General features: G+C 40.6%; 1 protein-coding gene across 2 annotated transcripts in view; it reads right to left on the reverse strand.

The window, feature by feature from the left end:
- Positions 1 to 19,935, reverse strand: part of LOC104128210 (amyloid beta precursor protein) — a 181,019-nt gene that overhangs the window by 77,518 nt on the left and 83,566 nt on the right. For both annotated transcript variants that reach the window (XM_009640952.2, XM_009640947.2), the window contains exons 5-6: positions 17,946 to 18,148; positions 7,559 to 7,726 (exon numbers count right to left, since the gene is read on the reverse strand). In XM_009640952.2, the coding sequence (XP_009639247.1) occupies positions 7,559 to 7,726; positions 17,946 to 18,148 (371 nt within the window). The remainder of the gene's footprint in view (positions 1 to 7,558; positions 7,727 to 17,945; positions 18,149 to 19,935) is intronic.

The following is a 19,935-nucleotide window of genomic DNA, read 5'->3' on the forward strand; positions in this document are numbered from 1 at the left end:
AAGGAAGTACCAGGATGAGTTTTTACATCAGAAGTTGTTAAGTTTAATATAATTGAATTACTTGGAGAAAAGCGTGGTATGCTTTCTAGTAGAGATCAATACTGGTGCACAGAACAGTAAGTATTTTCATACTATATATAAATGATGATCTACTGCATTTTAGAGACAACTGTTCTCATTCTTAGCACTGCAAGCTGGAGGACCGATGGGCATAGTGCCATTCCTTTTCACTTTTAATTACTTTCTCTTCATACACACTTCCACCAAGACTGCTTTCTGAACCCTGTCTAACACTAACGAATAAAGGGGAGGGCAGAGTTCCTCTCACAGTCAACAGCACAAGGGAGACCTTGTGAGAATGAAAACTAGACATACCCCAGTCTTAGTATTTTACCTGTAAGCAGCAGTTTGCTGCTGCGCTCCAAGGATTGGCATCACCCCTGGACTGACTGGCAAGGAGTTTTGGGAGCCAGATCTTTTGCCTTGTGGCTCACCAGCACATCTCCCTGCCTGGAAGGTAACTGCAGAGCCGTCACGATCAGAGCCTGGTGCTCTGGTCCTTCACGCCACTCAACTCCAGCTGCCCACTTGTTAATTTTCAGCAAAGATGCATAATACTGCAAACGCTCATTAAGTTATTAATCGATGTTAAGGCTCATAAATTTCAACTACATATTTATCACTTAGCCTGATCACATAACCATTCAGCTGGGATTTATTTACCTTGCATTTTTGCTTTACCCTCATGTTTTCACAATTATATTTAAGACAGCCAAAAAGTCTTTGAAAATAAAGTGGTGTTCATAAAATTCTGACTGCAATGGTAGAGACTCTGAAAGCACAAAACATGGACTAACAGGCTGGATAAAAACAAATATATTCTTCTATCAGAAAAAACATATGCATGTTGATAGTGAATTAAGAAAAAAAGCCCCCTGTAAAAGTAGTGGTTGTTTGCTGAGGGATCACATCTGCAGCAGTAAAAAGAATCACGAATTCTGAGACTCAACTTCTCCACCTTCAATTTCAAGCTGCCTCTTAGCTTCCAAAATTTTGTTAAATTAGATGAATGTTCCTAAAGCAGCTTAGAAAGCACATTGTTTAAAAACATCTACTAGTTTAATTGAAAGAGATTCCAGGCACAGGTGACATGAAGAGAGCTAATACATGAAAGAGAACTCAGTGTTCCAGAGGGATGCTCTTTCCTTTCTTAACAGTTGGGTTATCTCATTGATTTTATTAACCATCAAGGCTAAACTACTTTTTTGTAAATACTGTGTATAGTTCCTGTAATATTTCAAAACTTGCATTAGTATTCCAAGAATAATTATAGGTCAATGTAGCAACCTTGGCCTGAAAATAAAATTAAGTGTATTGAGATACAGAAATTGCATTTTTAAGAGTTAAATTCCCTTTTGAACTTTACTTTGCAAAGACTGATCCTATCTTCCTTTGACACGTTATAATTTAAATAGCTGGCGTGGCATCAAAACAATAGGCAGCTTGAAAGACAGTTTAGTGAAATCCCTCATGGAGACTTCTTGGAGAGAAAAAAAAACAACATACTTGTATTATTTCTCATCTATTGCCTTAATTAAAGTTGATACTTGCCACCTAAACGAGGTTTAAGTTAATTTTCTCATATAAAAATCCTTCTGTGTAAGAACTTCACGATACATTTTCTATCCATGCACAGCTAGAACTTGGCAACTGTGACTGCCACTTCCTTTTCACCAGCCCTGAGAAATGCAATTTTGCCTTGCTCATATCCATTTGACCCTCATCTTGGCCATTAATTGCTCAGATCACCCTTCGATTCATTTCATGCTGGGGAGTAGGTCCCCAAAGCAAACTTTCCTCAAGCATCTTTGCAATACTCTGCTTCAAGGTCATTCTCTTTTCATTTGTTACCATAAATTTAAATATTTATGAGGGAAGAAACACCATTAAATTCTTCACCTGTTACATCAAATGAGATTGCTGTGAACAAATACAAGACAGAAATATTCTCCTGAACATGCCTTCTGCCGAGGTTGTAAACAGGAGTCATCAAGTGCCACAGAGTTTAAAAAAAAAGAACTGTGGTTAGACCAAACAAAACAAGTTACAGCAAAAACAGTGTATACAACAATACATTAACATCAATAAAATCCCTAGTGCTTGAACTTATCAGTAGTCTAACTCCTGTACATGTAAACATTTGCATCATTTCCCTTTTGAATCCTAAACTTTACCCAACTGCTTTTTAAAAAAGCCCAGTCCAACACTGGCTCCACGTGCAATTCGAGGATGAAATAGAAGTGTGAATTTATATAGATGAAGAAACTGTGGAAAACAGAAATTAGTCACTTGTATCCACTAAAGGTGGTAGTCAAACTTAACAATTTAAACAGATTACATTAGATCTGATCTCATCCCATTACAGCTCCTAGGCACTGAATGATAAATGTCAAGCACTCACAATGAATAAAGAACTGCAAAAACATTTTTTTCTTAAGTTTCATCTACACTATTTGAAGTTGGCCTCAACTTCACCAAGATGCATGATTTGGCTGAGTTTTCATACCAGAGAAAATAAAACCCAGCAGATACAGGCAATTCACACTGGAGATGGTGGGAGAGGGACACACTGAAGTAACGTCTTGAGAGGTAATGTCCCCTTTACTGATAATTTGGGAAGCAGTAAGACAATTTAATATAAAGAGCCTTTGTGATGAAGCAACAGGTTGTCCTAGTGTGACTGGCTTAGTAAATTTGTAATAACTTGTGGGGTTTTATTCATTCCAATAAGACTTCACACTTATGATGTGAAATGCTTCCTTGCAACATCGCTCCTTATAAAGGCAGATTTTTAGGATTTGAAACATTAGAACTAGACTTCTGTATTTAAAATTATATCTCCTGTAGCGCCGTGACAAATTAGCACTGTAGCTAGTTACTGCAATGAGTATTTTCCAACCCCAGGTGCACTGTCAAAAAAAATGCATTCCTAGCATGAAGCAACTTGCAAGCTCTGCTGCTTTTATAGACAGAGGCCTGCCAATTCCCCATAAAGCTCCCGAGCAGTGAAAGGGCAGTGTCCCCCAGCCCGGATGAATGTGCTCTGGACGTGGCCTGCTTTCTGTCCTTGAGCCTCCTACCTGACCTCAAGCTCAAGCAGTCTCCGTAGTTGCACAGATAAAATGAGCAATCGCCCAGTAAAGAAGACAAAGGATTAAAATGTGCTACCTAGCTAAAAACTCAGTATACTTTACCATTCTGCATACAGGAACGCCCTGCAGTTCTTTGATGCCTTAGATGCGCTCTGGAAGTTGGCATGCAAGTTTAGCTGCCAAAACATTTTACTTCCCGCTAACTAGGGCGACGTCAAGATCCCAACCAAGTAACAAATGGATAAAGGAAATTACTGACAACAGGAGCATCACCTTACAAGCCACTGCTGTTAGAAGGTACAGATTGTTATTCGCAGTACCTCTGAAGAGAAATTAAACGGGACGCTGCAAAAAGCTAGAGGTCGCAGATTTTCCCCTCGCTTAACAGCATGAACTGGAAACCCACTAAGACTGATCTCATCAGGGACATCATCTCCTATCAGGGACAGACTGATGTTAATCTGTTGGCAAGCTGAAGTTAGCCTATATGAAAAGCAGTAAGAGTGGATCCCCCATATTAGTCTTAGTCTTGTGGACAATATTTTAATCTATATTTAAGGGGAGCTGAAATTCCATGTATATTATCAAATTGTAGCTTTTAGTGTGTTTCTATCCATATCTTCTATTTGAAATGGAAATAAACTATCTGTCACTTAAAAATCGCCAAGAGATTTAGCAAGTTTGTAAGTTTACAACATTTACTTCATAGAAGAAATAATATACTACGTAAATTCACCCCAAAAATCTGTGATCGTACTCTAAAATGATCAAAAATAAAACAAGGAGTGTTAACACTTAAACTTAGTACTAGGTTTCAGGGTTTATGCAAGGAAGGAGGCAAATGACACCACTGAACCCCCTTGCCTCCCTCTGTTGTCAGCTGTAGGAATTCAGTACAATGAGAAACCCCTCTTATTTTATAAAAGGTTGTTTTAATGATGTGTCAAAGTGTTCAAAAACCAACTGTGCCACCAGAGTACAGTTCACTCCTGCTTTAGATGCAGAATGAATGAGAACACGGTGGCACAAATTCCACTCTGCTCAAAACGCAGCACGCCGGGGCCGCAGGAGCCGCTGGGAGAGCTGCCTCCTTATGCGACAGCTGACAAATGAAGCACATGTACAAAATCAAATTCTCCCAGCTTTGAAGCTCCTTGTGTCCCCAAGTTAAGACTTGAACATTAATGTAATTTCAAAATAGTTCTTATTAAGAAAATACATTTCCTATAGCTTTAATGATGTTTAACAAGCAACAATTAAGAGACAAGTGAAAAAAATCGTACAGTAGATTACTTTTTAGTGTGGCATTAAGACAGAAATCATTCCTTTGATAACAGCAGTTTATCATCTCCTGCTTATTCTTGTCAATACATACCCATTCTGAGGTCATTAAATCTGAATTAACCGCCTGATAGATTCTAATGACTTCAAAGGAGCCATTATAGCCAGTCACATAGCAGAAGTTTGAGTCCTTATATTGAATAAAAACTGTAGACGGTATTGAGCATCCCTTATTAAAAATCAATAGAGAGGGAGCATGTGGTCTGGCAAGCTGAAGGAATTGGTAACAAGATCCTTAAAACCTTCTACTCTAGGGCAATTATATATCAATTCCCACGTAGCTGGGTGATGAATGAAAAAATTTGACAGCAGTAGCTCCTACCCAACAGACAAATCATTTCTGTCAGACCTCAGAGCATTGGTCAAATTTGTTGATAGTGGAGAGAGTCTAAGGCTTTGCATGACAGGACAGACCCACCTTTTCAGATGAAGACAAAGAGACTGGCAAGGAAGCAGAGTAAAACATGGTGTTTTTTTTCCCCTGTAGACAATGTGTTCAGGATATTAGTATTCAGTACTCATACTTTCAGTATTCATAGGATGTGAGTTATTTGTGACAACAGAACACCCTCAGGTTTTGGTTCAGTCCAATTTCAATGCATTACAAGAAAAATAAACTCACATCCCACCTTTCCATCTTTGCCCACTGTTCAAGAGAAACCCAACCGCTATCCACTATCTCATATTGCTCTCTGTAGAATCTGACTAGTTTATCCTGCAAAGCAAACCACAGTTAGACAAAGGGAAGATGTGCTTTTAGCATCCATCTTGTCTCTTGCCTAAGAGAGGCTCACTTTTTTTATAGGACACAAGGGAGTGACAATAACGTGAACGTTGGAGAGAAAAGGAATAAATAAATAAATAATTAAGCACAGATAGGGTGGGGGGAGGCACAAAGGTCAAACAGAAAGATTAAGTTAAGGGTGATGGGACAAACAAAAGACAGGATAGAACAGGGGTGGCCTAGATGGAAACTCTTCTCCACTGCTTTTCTTTTCTTCTGTGGGATCGGGGTGAGGGTAGTGTCTGTGCTACAGTCAAGTAAAAAACCTCTTTGAGCAATGTTAGATCGGTACCAAGGACAAGATCTCACTTAAGTGCTGAAACACATCATAAAGGTGTACTCGGAGATAGGTGACTTTCATTTGCCTCATACTGACCAAGGCAAATGCCTCAAGCATCCAAAGCTTTGTGCAGGTAAATCATGTTCAGTCCTGTCATTCTTCAATTGCTAACTGAGACTCCAAATACGAAGTAGCAAAAGGTTCAGTATCTCAGCTGTTCTCTGTTACTAGTTTTGATGGCCACCATCTTGTCTGGGATCCAATCACCACTTATGCAAGATACTCACCCACCTGTGACTGAAAAAAGGTAATCGTCCTTTACAAATTCTCTGTTGGCCATAACAGCAAAGAATAAACACAGCCTCATCTTGGCTACCTGAAACTAAATGTACAAGAGCTCAAGGGCTTTTCCAGGCTTATTGTTCAACATCTCTCTCACTGCAGTGTTTTTTCTATGCCTCTAATCTGCCTGAGCCAGCTATCTTCAGCTTACTTTTCTTTCCTCCTTCCAGGTCTACAATATCAACTGCTTGTCAACATCACACACCCTGAATTTTTCATTGCATAAATATTTCTTCTTTAAAATTCTTTTTGCTACTGTTGTCCTAATTTAACTCGTTACACAGTCCCAGTTTTTCTTGCTTGTCACAGGGCATACAATCAGAGACAAACCACGTTTTGCATCTCTAGAGATGTCTTAACCTACCACCGGAACTTAATGGTTCAAAATGTCATTCTTTTACCAAATATATAGTAGACCTCACTCCAACCTACTGCCTAGTTCTTTTCTGTCTTCACTACATCTTCTGTCTTGTTGCAGAAGCTGATCACTGTCCACGAGATATCCTCCTCACTCGCCCTGTGGTAGATGTTCTCCATGACCCTCCACAGAGCTTTGCCATGAACAGCTCTAAAAGATGCTGAGATGAAATGCAGCTGGAGCACTAGAGCAGCAATCCTGCCTCCACGAATGCCTCTCCTCTTGCTCCAATAAAATACAGGTCAGCTCCTCTGCTCCATGACACACATAGAACACGTTGATGCCTGTGTTTGTGTGCATTTTTAAGCCTCCTACTTAGTGCAAATATTCTGAGGGGCAGTTTGGAAAGTATTTTACTAAAAGCAGCCCTAACATGCTGCTTCTGTTCTGCTCCTCCATGTCCTGTAATCAGGCAGAACAGTGAGATACATACTCACTCTTTAGTGTTTCAGATGTAAATGGCAGCCAATACTCCCCTGAGAGCACATGCAGGTGAGGCAGATGGGAGGGGAGTGTACCAGAGACCCCTGAACCATAACAGAGCTGATAAATCCAGCAACTGATAATGCCCCGGGATGGAGAAAGCCATCCTTCTCAAACCAAAATAAAAAAATGGAAGATGATCATTAAAATAAACGCTGTGTTAAACAAAATAAGTGGGAGGTGATTCACATCCACGTGCATCAGTGGCCCTCAGGGAAACCTAAAAAGCAAATGTCATTTCTCCCCTTTTCATTGCAAACACACACAAAGTATTCAAACTAAAAACAAACAAACAGAAAGAATCAGTTCTTCTGAGACTGGACATAAAAATATTCTAGTATTATAATGAGCTTATATCGCTTTGACTAAAAAAGGCCAGAAACAATACATGCAAACACACTGTGAAAACTATGAGCTGTTTTTAAACTTACCTGAGGCTTCCCTAAAGTTTGTGGGTTTTCCTGCAGATGCATTGCGCACACACACACACACAGAGACACACAAAATGTCAGTATGCTTTGACAGAAAGTTAAGAGAAGGTGAGTGCAAAGGCCTCGTCTAGGGAAGTGTTAGGTTTTTAGCCACCTACTTGCAGACCCCCGTCCACAGCACCAAGAAACCGCCCACTACCATGCTGGGTTAGCGAGAGGCTACTTGAGGATCTAGCAACGAGCAGAGGTGTTGGACAGACCGCGGCCAGGGGTTAGTGTGAGCCCGGGCCCGCTCCCGAGGGGCGGGAGGCGTGGAGGGGCACTTACTGACGCTGCCACAGACCGCCATGCAGTACTCCTCCGAGTCAAAGTTGTTCCGGTTCCCGCCGCAGCCGCCGTAAAAGAAGGGCGCGCACTTTCCTTCAGCCACGTCAAAGTACCAGCGGGAGATCATCGCGCGGCAGGGACCAGTCTCGGCTTGCTCAGAGCACACCTCTAGTCACAGGAGACCCGGAGGACCCACATTTAGCATGTAAACGGTATCGTCTTGGTTTCTTAATTAGGTGCCTCTCCGTGGCCACGCACGCGGGCGAGGAAGGAGATGCACCAAGGAGGTGTTTTCAGGGAGCGGGAAACCCTTCCCTGTAAAACCACCCTGGAGCCAACGAAGGTAAATTTTGAACTGACTCAGATTCGTGCCCCTAAGTCTCCTTAGCCTGCCTATACTTTTATGGTTTTAGCTACTTTATCCACACATGCTGAAGGGGTGTTGCCCTGAAACAAGCTCCAGCACGGTGGCAATGGTAAAAAGAGTGAAGTTTCGTCTGCTTCCAGGCCAGAGGGGTACAACCACAGGCTCTCTGCGGGGTCTGCCGGTGGCCCCAGGCAGATTCCTGCCCAAGCAGCCCACTCAGTACCCACCTGGAAGGGGAACACCTGAAAACAGGAGGAGCCACATTTTTTTCTTGTTGTTTTTTAGCTATATACTCATTCCCTGCCCAAATTGAGAAGGTTTCCTAGCTTGTACAAAAGAAAAAACAAAACCCCAAAATATTTATGAGTTATAAAGGAAAACAAATTCTCTTCAGACACCTATTTACATATATAGTCACTGCCGAAGAAACTCCCTCTTGCAAGCTGCCCAGCACAGGGTTTTTAATTCATAGTTTGAGGGCTCAAATATATAAAATTACTGCCATAGCTTTAACCCATCCACGGGAGGAAATCTCATCCCCAGTGAATATATACAGGAAAAAAAATCAAAACGGTTTGTGTCTGTGTTCATTGTGAGCTGCCACAGCCTCTGCCTACATCCTGCAACACATGAAAACCTGAGGGAAGAACCAAACCACACAAATTAAAGGAAGACAAAGCAAATTCTGCCTGCAATTTGGAATTCAGCCAATTACACATGTAAACGTATAGCCCTTTACCAATAATGTTCCAAACAGACAAAAACAGTTTTATCTTTCAACGTGCTGCATAAGTCATTTCAAACCTACATAACATTAAACACCAATACACCCCTCATTTGCTTTCATCCCACACACTGCATCAGCAGACAAACTGGTATGTTCAACTAGAAGCTTCTAAATTCTCTGCATATATTTGAATTTTGTGGAAGGCAGATAGATCCCTAAGGGTTGAAAGGTATGAAGAAATACCAGTGCATTAACACTGAAAATCCCCAGCACGCTCATCACCTCTCAGATGTTGGCTACAAAGAATCCCACTTCTCAGAGTCTGTCCTGATCCATCACTTCACTCTCCCCACCGGTATTTATAAATAGATTTTATGTCCAACTGTCACTGGCAGAGAGTGCATACCTACATTCCCTTAAATATATTATATAGGTGTAATTTCGCATGTGTTTAACATACTCACATATCGTACCTCTAAATAAGGTCAAGAATCAATTTTAGGGAGCGTACATTTGGTCGAAGTGTATGCGACCACCAAGAATGTGCTATAAATGTCACAATTCTGTACCAAGTAATTAGGGGGAAAGGAAGAGCAGGGGGTGAAGGAATACTAGGTTTTTTACTTTAAGAAAAAATAAAGTATATTTAATTGTACAACACATTAATTACAATTAATTGCATACTACCATATGATTAATTATAGACCACATTTAGTATACAAGTGTTTCTTCTGATTTACTTTAAAACCAAATCCAGCCCCGCCATCCAATTATACAGTCAAACCTTCACACAAAGCTAACTTTGCACAGCCTTGAAAGAGCTGCCACATGTCAATTAAAAATGAATAGTGACTCTTGACATTAAAGAGACAGGTATAATCAAGACAATTTTTGCTGACGGGAAATGTCATTTCAAAAAACACAAAGGTCTCAACAGCTAAGTCTTTCTTAGTTAATGTTGACTATGGGCTGACCTCTACCCACACAGTAAGCACCTTCTAGGTTTCCCTCAAAATACAAATTCTGCTATAAAGTCCGATCTATTTCATTTTGCACTGTAAAGTGTTATCAGGATGGCAACAGCTCATAGATTTAACCTGAAGTTTCCTATAGGTACCTCTTTCACAGCAACCGCAGCAGAGATTTTTTTTTTTTTTTTTTTTTGCACGTGCAAAAGCAAAGGTAATTGCCCACCAGTTGCCCAACTGGTGCCCGTGATAACAAGGAATCGGCTCTTCAGAACCTAAAGACATTTATACACATGAAGATGCACTTGAACAAGTGTTCAGGAAACAACAGGGTTACCTATTAAAAAGAGCAAGCCTGAAGCCCTGGAGCCCAGTGTTGTGGCCAGGGACCTGCCTCCTGCCTGATCCATCAGGCTGGTGGTGACGGAGCAGGGCAGCGGAGGGGCGTCCTTCCCTCCAGCCTGCACCACCAACTGTACTGCTTGTGGTGAGACCTGAATTATTTCATCCCAGAGAGAAATGGGCTACTGTGCAAACAGCTTATGGCCTAAAGGAAGATTAAACAGGAGAGGGGAAAAACTCTATGGGTTATTGTTTCATGATTGTGCCGTTTGAGGGAAGCGTGTTGCTGGTCCCGTCTAGGAAACTTCTCGCTGCTGTCATCCCTTTCCCAGCGTCACCACCACCGTCCACCACCGCCTGTTCTCTGCGGAGGGCTCAGAGTAGCTTTGGGGCAAAGGCCCGTTTTTTAAACCAGCTTCAGTGCCTGGGAAGTGGTCCCATGGCTCCTGTTGGTGGGCCAGTTGCTCCTCCCATGCCCCTCCATGTCCCCATCACTTCTCCTTACAGAAAAAAGCCACTGCATTTGATCATCAGCTGTACCTCAGATGAGAAGATGGGGAAATGAAGTGCAGAGATGGGAAATTCAACAGGTTTTCTTGGACTATTAATCCAAATACCATTTCCCCATCCACTGCTATCGAGTGTAGCAATTAACGCCTATGATGGATGATATTTTCACAGGTATTAGCAGCAGGCAGGCAGCACATACTGCTAAATGATTCGTCAAAAAGTTATAAAAGCTGTCTTCGCTTTATATATTAATCTTGCTGCTGAAAACTGATTAAAAGATGAGTTACTTTTTGCCACCGTGTAATTCAATTTTACTCGATACGACAAATAATTTGTATCCAGTACAGCATTAACGGTGAGCTTTGCTCTGTTTAAGGAATGCGCTCACTCTCCCCTCCAAAGATGCATTTTCGCCTTTGGCTCCATGAAACTGGATAAATTAAAGAGGACAAGCCTTTGCCACAACCCAGGTTCATAAGCGGTCTAAATTCTTTTTTTCAGACACTTAGAGTTTTCAAACCATCCTTCTTCAGTAGTAAAATTTCTCTCATCTTCTCTGTGCCCTAAGCCAAAGATTACAGTTGCCAATACTTCCTTCTCTGAAACCCTAGATATGGCAAGTTATTTTTGAGATAATCAGAAAAGTATAATTCAACTTCCCTCATTCCAAGCTTCTTATATTTATTCCAGCCTCTCAATGCAAAAAGAGTTGTTTCTAACCAAGCCAGTAGATCATTTCCTGAAGGACAGCGCTGTGGCAAAGCTTTTTTGGTTTGCTTTTAAATTAATAGTTGAAGTAATATACTGAAAACTAATCATTGGCACTGACTGTGTTATTTTTTCTTTGAAAAGTACAGACTTCAGCACCCTAGGAAATACAGAGTCTTCAAGTATATGGACATTGATTTATAGTGGCTTTACAGAAAGTACTTCCATAAACACTCATTTACCAAAATGCTATAAGTAGAGCTAATTAGGATTTATGTGCAAACATTTTAGATACTTCTGATGATCAGTTTTTACAGAGGGAAATATAAAATATGGTTCTGAATGGCATTTTAAAATTTTTCATTACCATATAAATTGTTTTTTTTCTGTTCCTTGAAGAAAACAGATTTTAAATCAAAGTGAAATTATAATTGCTTTATTTGAAAATCTCAGCTCCACGCTTTTTTTGTCCCACATGGGACTAACACTTACTCTGTGAACACCAACATTTTCAATTGAGGAATCTGAAATAAAATTTAAACTTCTAGAGTGGGCAAAAAAACAATTAAAGCTACATGTACATACTTCTATCACTGTAAACATCAAGGTTACTCAGTATTTTCTTCAGGATTTCAATTTATTTACATGATCATGAGAGCTAAGCTCATTTAAATGCTGGCACAGTTAATCCTGAACTTCAAACCAGAAATTAAATTTAAAGAGATTTAAGAAAAAAAAGGAGAAACAGGAAGAGTTAGATTACCAACTCTCACCTGTCTTGGAAGCTGGGTCCTATGTTAAACACCTCTAAAAAACCTCTTTACGTTAATGCTACAGTTGAAAGATACCATCATGCTGGCTTATAAATATTACAAGTTCTTTAATTTAGCCAGGGTAATGGAAAATACATTGTACTGATGACTCTCTATACCAGCCCTTCGGGTCTGAAGTTGATACTGCCAAGTACAGACAAATAAATCCTCGCGGAGGCATGACCCAACTCAGTAGCACTGGCACGTGCCTGCTTCGTCTATGTTGCCATCAGTTCAAGCTGACTATCATAATCTCCCGGGACCCGAACAAGTCTTAAACAAGGACCTAAACCACTTAGCTGCTCCGGTATATGGGATCACCAGCTTCTATTTTAACATTTATATTAATGCAGCAGAGCAGAGTAATCGATTAATGCAAGAGAGGTCAAAGGAATAAACCTCTCAAATATATATCACGAAGTATATGCTCCACTTTACCATGCGCTAGTGTATATATAACATTACAACTGGAGTAATTTCAGTTTCCGTGTCTTCAGGAACTGAGAGCTATAGTTTGAGGATATTAATACATATGTATCTATATTAGTCTCCATTTTTTAAGTAGCTGAGAAAAATTAGACAAGAGTAAATGTGCTGTTTTTCTTTTAGTTACACTGTTCATGTTCCAAAAAGGCACAATACTGTTTTGCTCAATGAATTAATCAAAAGGGAACATTTAAAGATAATTTCACTGAAACAAAACTTCCTCATTCTGAATATATGGTTAGAAGAGGCAGCCAAATTTTAGTTTGAGTATTCAAAGACAAGAGCTAATTTCAGAAGAGGCTTTTGGAATTAGGAGAAGACAGCTGTGAAGCTGGCACATACTCTAGGAATGAAGTTGGTGCACAAGCTACACAATTGCTAAAATACTTTATACGGATAAAGTCAAAAGAAAAAAGCAAAATGATGACTTTTAAATGCAATACTGAAGAACACCTCTTCTAAAACTGTTGAATGCCCTAAAATTGTAATTTTCATCCTGTGCAGTTAAGATTTAATTTCTCCCTTTAATGTTTATTCTTTAGCTACTGGAGGGGGATATTTGGAATACGAAAAAAAAATTAATTGTATGCTTGGCTAGAATACAAAGCCTTACAATTCTGAAGTGGAACAAATATGTGAAAATACATTTCCTATTTACTTGTGCACAACAAAACTACATTTTAAACCAAGGTGCCATATAGTTACTACTGATGCCCAGAACCAAAACAAAAAGCCCAGCTTGATTTTAAATGTAGGTAAATAAAATTTTGTGAATTTATGTGTATTTTATAAAAGGTATCGTTTCCACATAACATCATGATTATGCTGACATGGCCAGGCAGTGAATATGAGGATCAGCCCAAAAGTGCATTCCAGTCTTTTTACAGAGCAAAACAAAATACTCAATTAATTACCGCTTCAATATACTAAAACCAACATTTTCTCTGGGGAAACAAGGTTTTTGGGGCATTTGTTCTGGGAAGATGAAACCACTTTCAAATGAAACCACTCTCCACCCTCCAACCTTATGTAAAACAACACTACCACTGTTTTTAGTATTTCAGTACTTTTGCCCTTGACCCAAAATAGTAATAATATATTGCTTTTCTGTCAATAAGATTACTAGATCATAAAAAAGATTTCTTCCAATTGCAACATATTGTTATATTATGCTGGAATAGCTGTGCTTTAAATGATAATGTCTAATAAAAAGCTATCAGTTATTTTAATGCAAATCCATTAGATTAATTTTATCAGCTCTTGCTCATAGGTTAGATTATCATACTTAAGATCTCCTAACAAAAAACCAGTAGAGTTATAATGTGTTCTATTCATACAGCAATCCATCGATATTTTCTTAATATGGAATATAATTACACATTATCACTTTCCAGCCAAAGTATACCGCATAGTCTTGAAGCAAATGAAGAAGAACAACAAGGAACTACTACTTTAGAAGAAAGATAATAACCTTTCAAAGAAGAAAGTGGGGCAAAGCTATGGAGGGTTAAAATAAAAGCCCAACTAATCCAGCATACGCTACTAACATTATCCCAAAATTTACATCCGATAGGTCTAGCAATCAGGGCTAACCTCCCTTGCCTTAGAATAGACGGTAGCTGTCACTGAATGGATTCAAAGTCTTTTAGGCATAAAAATCTTCCGCCAAAACCCCCCATACTAGATCACTAAAGCTAAGAGCTACCATACAAACATCAGGCTACTTTTCTCTTGCTAGGAAACCAGCATATGGTCTCTCGCTTGCAACTGCAGGTTGTAAACACAGTTAAAATGTCATGTCAAGCAGCACCGCTTAAATTCTTTCCTAACTGTTTAAAGAAATCCAGCTGAATTAGAGAAAGCAAACCCAATTGCTGAAGGGCAACATTATACGCTAGACGAGGCAGGTCACGCTTATGCTGCTGAATCCCCCGCATCTGCTGATAGGTATGCGAAGAAGCTGCCAAGCACTTTCTGCCAGGCTGCTGCACTGACCCCGCTGCTCTCCTTTAAATGAGACCTGATTGACTGCTACGTTGATGGGAAGCACTAAGCTGAAATTGCTTTTTCTTTGTTGTATGCCAAAAGAGACAGATTTTTCTTGTCATCTGCTGTGCTGAAGGACAGCAGAAACGAAACCACAAACAATTGCACGTGACGGGGGAGCAGCGCTCCTGCTTGCTTCAGTCACACGCTGGAAAAATCACCTGGAACCTGGATGCCTCGGGAGCAGCTCTGCAACACCTGCGATGCTGTGACAATGACAGCAGAAACCAAACCGCTCCCTTGCTTAAATCCTGGCCAGCAGAGGGTCACCTCCCTTGCTCCGTATAGAAACAAAAGTCAAGAGCCAGAGTTTTCCTGCAGGGCTTCATAAACGAGCCACACTTTTTTCAGCACGAATTCAGTGATAACAACTCCCAGTGACCAAAGGTGAAAAATGGCAAACTGACATTAATTTCACTCTTTGGGTCCCTGCAACCTCAGACCCACAATTGGCTGGATTTAACATCTGAACTCCAGCAAGAGCATATCTGAAAGTTTAAACTGGGTTTGCTGCCCTACTCCATATGAACTGAGAGCAGAGATGGTCTTTCACAAAAGGCAGGAAAGTGAACACTGGCAAGTACCATGGTAGGAAAAAATTATTCACATTTCTGAATAAACACTATAGCTTATAAAAATATGGTTGCTGCAGAAACTGAATGAAAAGACTGTCCTCCTGCCAATGACCTCTCCCATTCTCTAGGCAAGACTAACTTCTTTTTCACTGGAAATCAGTTTGCAAGTAGTTCTGCTACTGCTATTTTGATCATGATTCATTAAAATATGCGTGCATAGAAATAAAATTGCCTGACTGATTCTACAATAGCTCAAGTGTCTTTAAAGTATAACATTACATTTATGCTTTTCAATTATTTATGGTTGACGGCAATCATTCCATTGATTTGGGGGAGAAAGGCCTCAGTACCAGCCCACAATTAGATCCTAATTTATGGTTTCAGAACAGTTGCTCTTTGTTGATTTCACATATGAAAAGCAACTCCTCTCAAATTGGACAAACCCACTCCCTGGGCTCTTTAATGGTAATGACATAAGATTAGTTACAGCTTCATAAAGGATACCTAAAACTGGCTGTAACGTGTCTGTGATGAGCATCCTAGGGTACGTTTTATGAACTGCACTTGGTAACGCTTGGGAAAAGTAGCCTGAGCAGAGCTCATGTCCATGAGAGTGAAGCTCTGACACTTAACCCCACCTGGAAAGGCTTTCAAGGTGTCTCCATAGGATGGAGACTTCTTAATAAGTACGTTGTCTACAAGGCATCTCTGCCTCTTTCATTTGCACTGACAGTGACAAACTTTTCTGTTTGCAACAGCAATACAATGGGAGATGCTCACCACTGAAGCTCCTACGCTGGATCTGCTGGCTGCATCAGGAGGACAGGGGCCCTGCACAGGAAGCTTACTCTCAAGTGCAGCAAAGAAAGTAGAGCAAGGGCCAAGGCTTTAAGTTATTCGGACACTTCTACATGTATAAATAAGCATTTGACCAGTTACACACACTCAGGGACAGTCTCTGCACCCTCCGTGTCCCAGGACAGCTGGAGGTCAGAAAGCCCAAAGGGCTGTGGCAGAACTGCACTGAAAACTTCTATTGGTAACAGATTGCCTCACCTCACTTGCAGCAGCACCTATTTTACTCACAGTCACCCAAGGTGGGAAATTTTAGACTGGGGAAAAACAGGACAATAGCTTCATAGTCAGCTAGCAAGTCTATACAGTGCCAAAGGTTTTTTTAAAAGGTGGCTTCAATAGTTTGCCTCATCTCTTTTGTATTTTGCGTTCATATTACTACACACTATTTTCTTGAGGGCTAAACATCTTAACCTCTTTGAAATGCCCAGCTCAGTAAAGAAACATGCTCTACCTAATTTGTCCTCATTTCCACTCATACAAAATCCCATTAAAGTCAAGTGTTCTTGTTTTTTTCCTCTCTCAATATTCACTTTACCAGTGAGAACGGGGCGTTTTATCCCCAGGTGTTGAAAGCTCACGTATGGAAATATATTTAATTGGTTTAAAGACTTAAGCATAATCTCCTCCCGCCCCCTCCTCACTGAATCGGCTCTCCAATAACTGAGCAAAACACTCGACGCAGTTATATAAAACAGAAATGCACAAGACTGCGTTGCTGGCCCTAGAAAGAAAACATTTGCAACTGATTTTAGCAAAGCATTAGCACTTTTGATTAGTGAGCTTATCTGCACATAGACCAAACAGAAAAACCTAAATGGAGGAACTCTGGTGCTTCCAAAGCACCCCCCGGGGACCCTTCTGTCCCCAGCGTGTGTGATGCATTGTAGCCAGTGTCCCTCTGCTCCGTACCTGCTCTGCCAAACATCGGCACCATGGTTCAAGAGAAAAGGACACTGCCTCATGCAAAATGGGGGTACTGTGCTGGCACCTCAGTCCCGAGCATCCCCAGAGGCAGGGGGTGGGAAAGCAAGGGGAGAGGAAAGGAGCCAGGCCAGATCTTTTCTGCCTTGTTTCATGACCACCCCAATTGCTGCCATTTTTCCTCTGCCTCTTGCACATCCCAACTCCTTTCATTTCAACTGTAGCCTTTAATCTTAATTTCTGCCACCACCTCCAGGACTTATTCGCACCACATGGAATTGTACTTATTAAAATAGAAATACAAGGATAATTCATTCAAATATGTATCGCAGGAGAAATGTGGCATTTAAAAATTTTATGTTGCTCTGTTGTCCATGGACTAGGGTAAAATTCAAAGTTAAAAATGCAGCTATGTTACTAACGACAAAATATCATGAAAAACAAATTTCAGAAATGAAGAGCTCTTTCTCACTCCATGTTTTGTTTTTTAGGCAATGCATTCCTATTTCCTCCTCGCCCCCCCAATACAACTCATTCGTTAAGAGTCACTTTTCTGCACAGTTATTTCTAAATTCACTTAATTTTACTGAATTGCTAGTTCATGGAGAAATATTAGAAACAGGTATCTAACAGAAATCACACAAAATGACTAATCCCTGCTGTTAATATAAGAGACCAAACCAGCTAGTGCTACCTCCTGCTTTGAATTGACACTCCCTATCCTTCTGCAACACAGGCACAGGGTAACCCACACACGTGCTTTTCCTGTGTCATTTGCTACATATGGCAGTCAAATTTTATTCAATGTTACTTTACAATAAAACCAACCTTTCTGCTTCCATCCACATCATACACAACGATCACACTTTGTAGACAGACACCTCTCCAAAGCCTGTTTGTAACGGGAAGGGAGAGGGGATTCCACGTGCAAATCACAGAAGCCAAAGCATAACAATGCTGCAACTTAGGGTATTTTGCTGTTTGGAACATTTTTTTGTCGTAAAGGGCAAATATGCAAAGCAGCAGGACCAGTTTTCCAGCCCCAAGCTAAATGCCCATGAATTTACCTCTGACAACCTCTTCCACAGACTCTGTAGTTGTGGTGGTAGTCGTTGCAATACTGGTAGTTCTTTCTGTTGCCTCCTCATACTCTTCCTCTGTCTCTTCTTCAATTTCGTCACCATCATCATCATCGTCATCAGCATCTTCGTCTTCCACAACTGTTAGCTCCTCATCTTCCTCTGGTTGTTCTTCTACTACTTTATCATCACTAAATGAAGCAAACGAGTATGATGTGTTAGCAACAAAATGGTTTCAAGATAACAGGGGAGAATATTTTATTCAGACACACTGTAAGGACAAGAAGTTACCTGTTTCTCCATCTCCCTCCCTCCCCTTTAAACAGAAAAGAAAGAATCAGGGACTCTGGAATGTCCCAACAAGTAAGAAATCAGAAATGCTAAAACCCAAAAAAAAGTCAACATTAGCAATGCAGTGATAAAACCAGCAAAATGCCAGACTGGAGCTCCTCCTTTTGCACAGGAATGGAAAAAGAATCTCCATCAGCAATATTGTATTTTGACAGCTGAGTAACACTCCAAACATGCTTGCTCCACGCTGCCATCAACAAACCAATTTTTATGTTGAAAGAAGCTCAAATTAGCTCAAAACGCACTCAGTTCACATGGACACGGAAACAACAGAGTTCCTTGGGACTTTCTCACCCAGGAGAGGCTCACTGTGGACTGACTTGCATGCCGTTCACAGAGGACTACCAAGCATTGAACTGACCCAGAATTCTCAATGTTGACTGCTGAGTGTTTTGTTCTGTTGTTAAAGCAGTGTTGTGAATGGAAAAGCCACTTCTACAGGAACTGCACACAGAGACGTCTTGTTTTTACATAAGACAGGACAGAGACAGTCAACGCGCAATGCTGCTACTCATATTTAGCTGACTGTTGTTAGTTTTTGACATTTTACCTTCTTCTGGCACCTGGAAGCAGACTGGTCATACGGCCATAACATTGCCATTCAGGATCTAACAGAAAGAGAGGACCTGGTTTTGGTCTCCTATGTGACAGCAGCACTGATGGAGAGGAGAAAGCCGCACGGTTTGCCGATGAGGCTGCTGTCTTGGCCAAGGTGCGCGTTCAACATGGCAAGCTCAGCTCAGATGCTCTGCACTACCAGCACTGCTGTACAGCTGATCCGAAAGGCCTCCGTAAGAGACCCACGGTACCGACGTGTATTAGGATGGCAATACAAGTACCCCTACGCTCACAAAGAAACCCCAAACTATCGGGCTAAACACTGCTATCCATCATAGTGCTTTAAATTCATACAGCTGCCTAAAATCCTCAGGATTTAATCAGTCTTAGACAACAGGAGGGAATGCCGCAGTTGACTAGCAAATGCACTTGGTGGTTTAGCATGTTGAGGATTTTCTGGGTTCGCTCTTAATTCTGAATGATACACAGGCAATAGGCCAAAAAATGCACGCTCAGCTACTGCTACTGTTGCTTATGAAAGGCTTCCTAACTCAGCGCCCAGCTGCGGCAAGGTCTCAGGTTTGTTAATCTGATCTTCTACTTTATATTCACTACTAATGAGTAAATGATCTTTAAATATTCAAACATGCAGTGACTTTTTGTCACCTTCATACGCAACTGGTTTTGCATCTTTTTTCATGGCATCACGTATGCTTGAACAGCCTTTTTTGTGAAGTTAGCAACTTCTCTCCTTCACCTCATTTCAGAGACCAAGTCTGTAATATTTCATTTTATAATAGGTTGCCTACTACAGTTTTGAAAGTGAACTGAGAGCAAATAGGAGGACAGCACAATCTTTCTTAATACTGTATTAAGAAGTGAAAAAATTTATTGATAGAAATCTTGTATGCCACAAGCCTAACTCTACTCGGAGAAAGTTAAGTCTCTATAGAAAGAAGACTCAATCTCCTGTTCCTTTCTCCCTGAAATATTTGGCCTTCAGAAAGACAAGGGATACTTAAAGTAATAATGAAGCTTTTGAGCCCAGGTACGTTATACGAATGGATGT

Source organism: Egretta garzetta, unplaced genomic scaffold, assembly GCF_000687185.1.
Source record: "Egretta garzetta isolate BGI_Z169 unplaced genomic scaffold, ASM68718v1 scaffold45, whole genome shotgun sequence".
Classification (NCBI taxonomy): Eukaryota; Metazoa; Chordata; class Aves; order Pelecaniformes; family Ardeidae; genus Egretta; species Egretta garzetta.